General features: G+C 45.2%; 1 protein-coding gene across 1 annotated transcript; it reads left to right on the forward strand.

Annotated features, from left to right (window-relative positions):
• The first annotated feature begins 310 nt into the window (after positions 1-310).
• Positions 311-1,782, forward strand: LOC102272516 (ferritin light chain). Its single transcript, XM_005889446.2, has one exon. It carries the CDS (start codon positions 340-342, stop codon positions 874-876), a length of 537 nt encoding a protein of 178 aa, XP_005889508.1. The 5' UTR covers positions 311-339; the 3' UTR covers positions 877-1,782.
• Positions 1,783-2,320: the final 538 nt, after the last annotated feature.

Here is a 2,320-nt window from a genome sequence, read left to right on the forward strand (position 1 = left end):
ACCTTGGACGTTCTTATCTCATCTCGGAATTATGGAAAGAAATGGGTCAAAATGATAAAGACTCTTTCCTAACTAGGAAAGAAAGATACTCTTCCTAAAAGCTAGAGTGAGAGACAATGTACCTGGACGCCTCCTAGATCAGTCTCTTGCTTCACCAGCGTTTGGATGGAACAATCTGGGTGCTCTCAACCTGGCCTTGCCTCCCCCTCCTCCTGCCTCCCACCACCCTCTAGCCCCACCCCTTCATCCACAGCTTCCGGCACAATCTTCTGGACTTATCCCCCACTTCTGAGACCAGCCTCACAGCAGTTTGTGGAGAAGTCCTGCTCACTGCTAACCATGAGCACCCAGATCCAGCAGAGTTCTCCCGAGATGGAAGCAGCGGCCAGCCGCCTGATCAAACTGCACCTAGAGGTCTCATCCACCTACGTCTCCCTGAGCGTTTACTTTGAAGGCAGTGGAATGGCTATGAATGGTGTGGGCCATTTCTTCAGGATGTTGGCTAAGGAGAAGCAGGAGGGCGCCCAGCTTCTCTTGAAGATGCGAAAGTCCTGGGGTGATGGCGCCCTGGTCCAGAGTGGACAGACGCTGTCCCCAGAGAAGTGGAATGCCAGCGTGGAGGCCATGGAGTACGCTGTGGCCCTGGAGAAAAGCCTGAACCAGGCGCTACTGGATCTGCATGCCCTGGGTCGTGCAAGCGCTGATGTCCAGCTCTGCGAGTTCCTGGAGCGCCGCTTCCTGGAGGACGAGATGATGCTCCTTAAGAAGATGGGTGACCACCTGGCCAACTTGCGCAAGATAACCAGCCCTCAGGCTGGGCTGCAGGCCGGGCTGGCCGAGTATCTCTTCGAAAAGCTCTCCTTCCAGTGCGACTAGGAGCCTCCGAAGCCCGGCTGCCTCTGTGGGACCCCCCTGCCTCTCCTGGCCTTGAGATCTCCGCTCCAGCCCTTCCTCCAGCCCAGACGCAACCTTAGCCAAGGCACCAAATGGCAACAAAAAAGGTTCTTTTTGCAGAGGCGGGGAAATAGGTTGTAAGAAAAGTATTTGAATAGCCGTGTATAATTTGTAGTCTGCTTAATTCTCTAGATTATCTAAAGACATGGTTCCTAACTTGTGTGTATCACCTGGGTACGTTGAGTATCTGATAAAAACCTGTGTTTTTCTCTGTCAAGAAGATTCAGAAATTGTTGAAGCAGCTATTCTGGAAATGTTGCAGAGAATTTTAGGGGTTTCAGGACTTCTCTGGAGTCACTCTGGGTACTGGGTTCAACTCTCTTGTTCTAAAATGTATCTGGCTTCGCCGAGCAGAGAGAATGGAGTACCTGGACCGTATTATATTGTATTCTCCCCTCAATCCCCAGACTCGTGATAAAATCGTTTTTCCTGATTTTCAAGTTGCTGTGATGCCATCTGCCTGTGTCGAAGAGGGAGCCCTGTGAAATTCATCTTTGTGTCTCCCATTAGGTTGTTACTGAGAACACTGATTATTACATCATACACTGACCTCTTCATGAAGCCTCTTAAGAGAAATTTCTTTCTGGTCTTAATAGTAGGAATAACAGTGCTTCCCTTGGGTAATTGGTTTGTTTTTGTTTTATAGACACTAAATGATGTAACTAATTAAGTTTCCTTTTCTGACTGCCTGCTAAAAAGGTTAGACCAAAATTTGTGGTCCATCCAGAGCAAACAAATAGGATTGTATAAGCAGTTTGCATAGTTTCATTTCTGATTCTTCTGTTATAATTACTTAGTGTACTTGTGGTTTCTTTCAAGCCACCTTAAACCCTTTCTAGAAGAAGGTTATATATAAACAGGTAAATAAAGTAAACGTTAAAATGCAGATTTTAAAATGGCTCTGTGTTTGTTTTTAGTGAAAAGAGAAGATAACTTTAAGGAAGCACTAAGAGAGCCAAAATGATTAGAATGGAGATGGGTAAGATGGAGCACATTCCAGAAGCCAAGAGAAGGAGAAACAGTAAAATGTAGCATTCTTTTAAAACTGTGTTTCATTTTTCTGGGGAGTTGTTTTCTACTAAACCATTACATTTGTGTCCCACAAATAGCAATCTAATAATTGTGTATTATTTTCCTTGCACTTTGAAATGCTGGAGTTATAACTTGTTCTCAAACCACAGAAGTGGGGGAAAAAAACCAGTTCTTTCCTACAGCAACTTTCCTTCCCAGAGCAGGAAGACCAAAGGCATATTATCATTTCTTTTATCTTAGAAGGGTCAGAGGCATAGAAAGAATATTTTACAGAGATTGGGACAGCTGTTTTGCTCAGTTAAGGAGAAGAAAGAATATTTTACAGAGATTGGGA

The sequence above is a fragment of the Bos mutus genome, chromosome X (assembly GCF_027580195.1).
Source record: "Bos mutus isolate GX-2022 chromosome X, NWIPB_WYAK_1.1, whole genome shotgun sequence".
Classification (NCBI taxonomy): domain Eukaryota; kingdom Metazoa; phylum Chordata; class Mammalia; order Artiodactyla; family Bovidae; genus Bos; species Bos mutus.

Coding starts and splice junctions, on each gene's coding strand:
- LOC102272516 (XM_005889446.2), top strand. CDS start 340: ATGAGCACCCAGATCCAGCAGAGTTCTCCCGAGATGGAAGCAGCGGCC.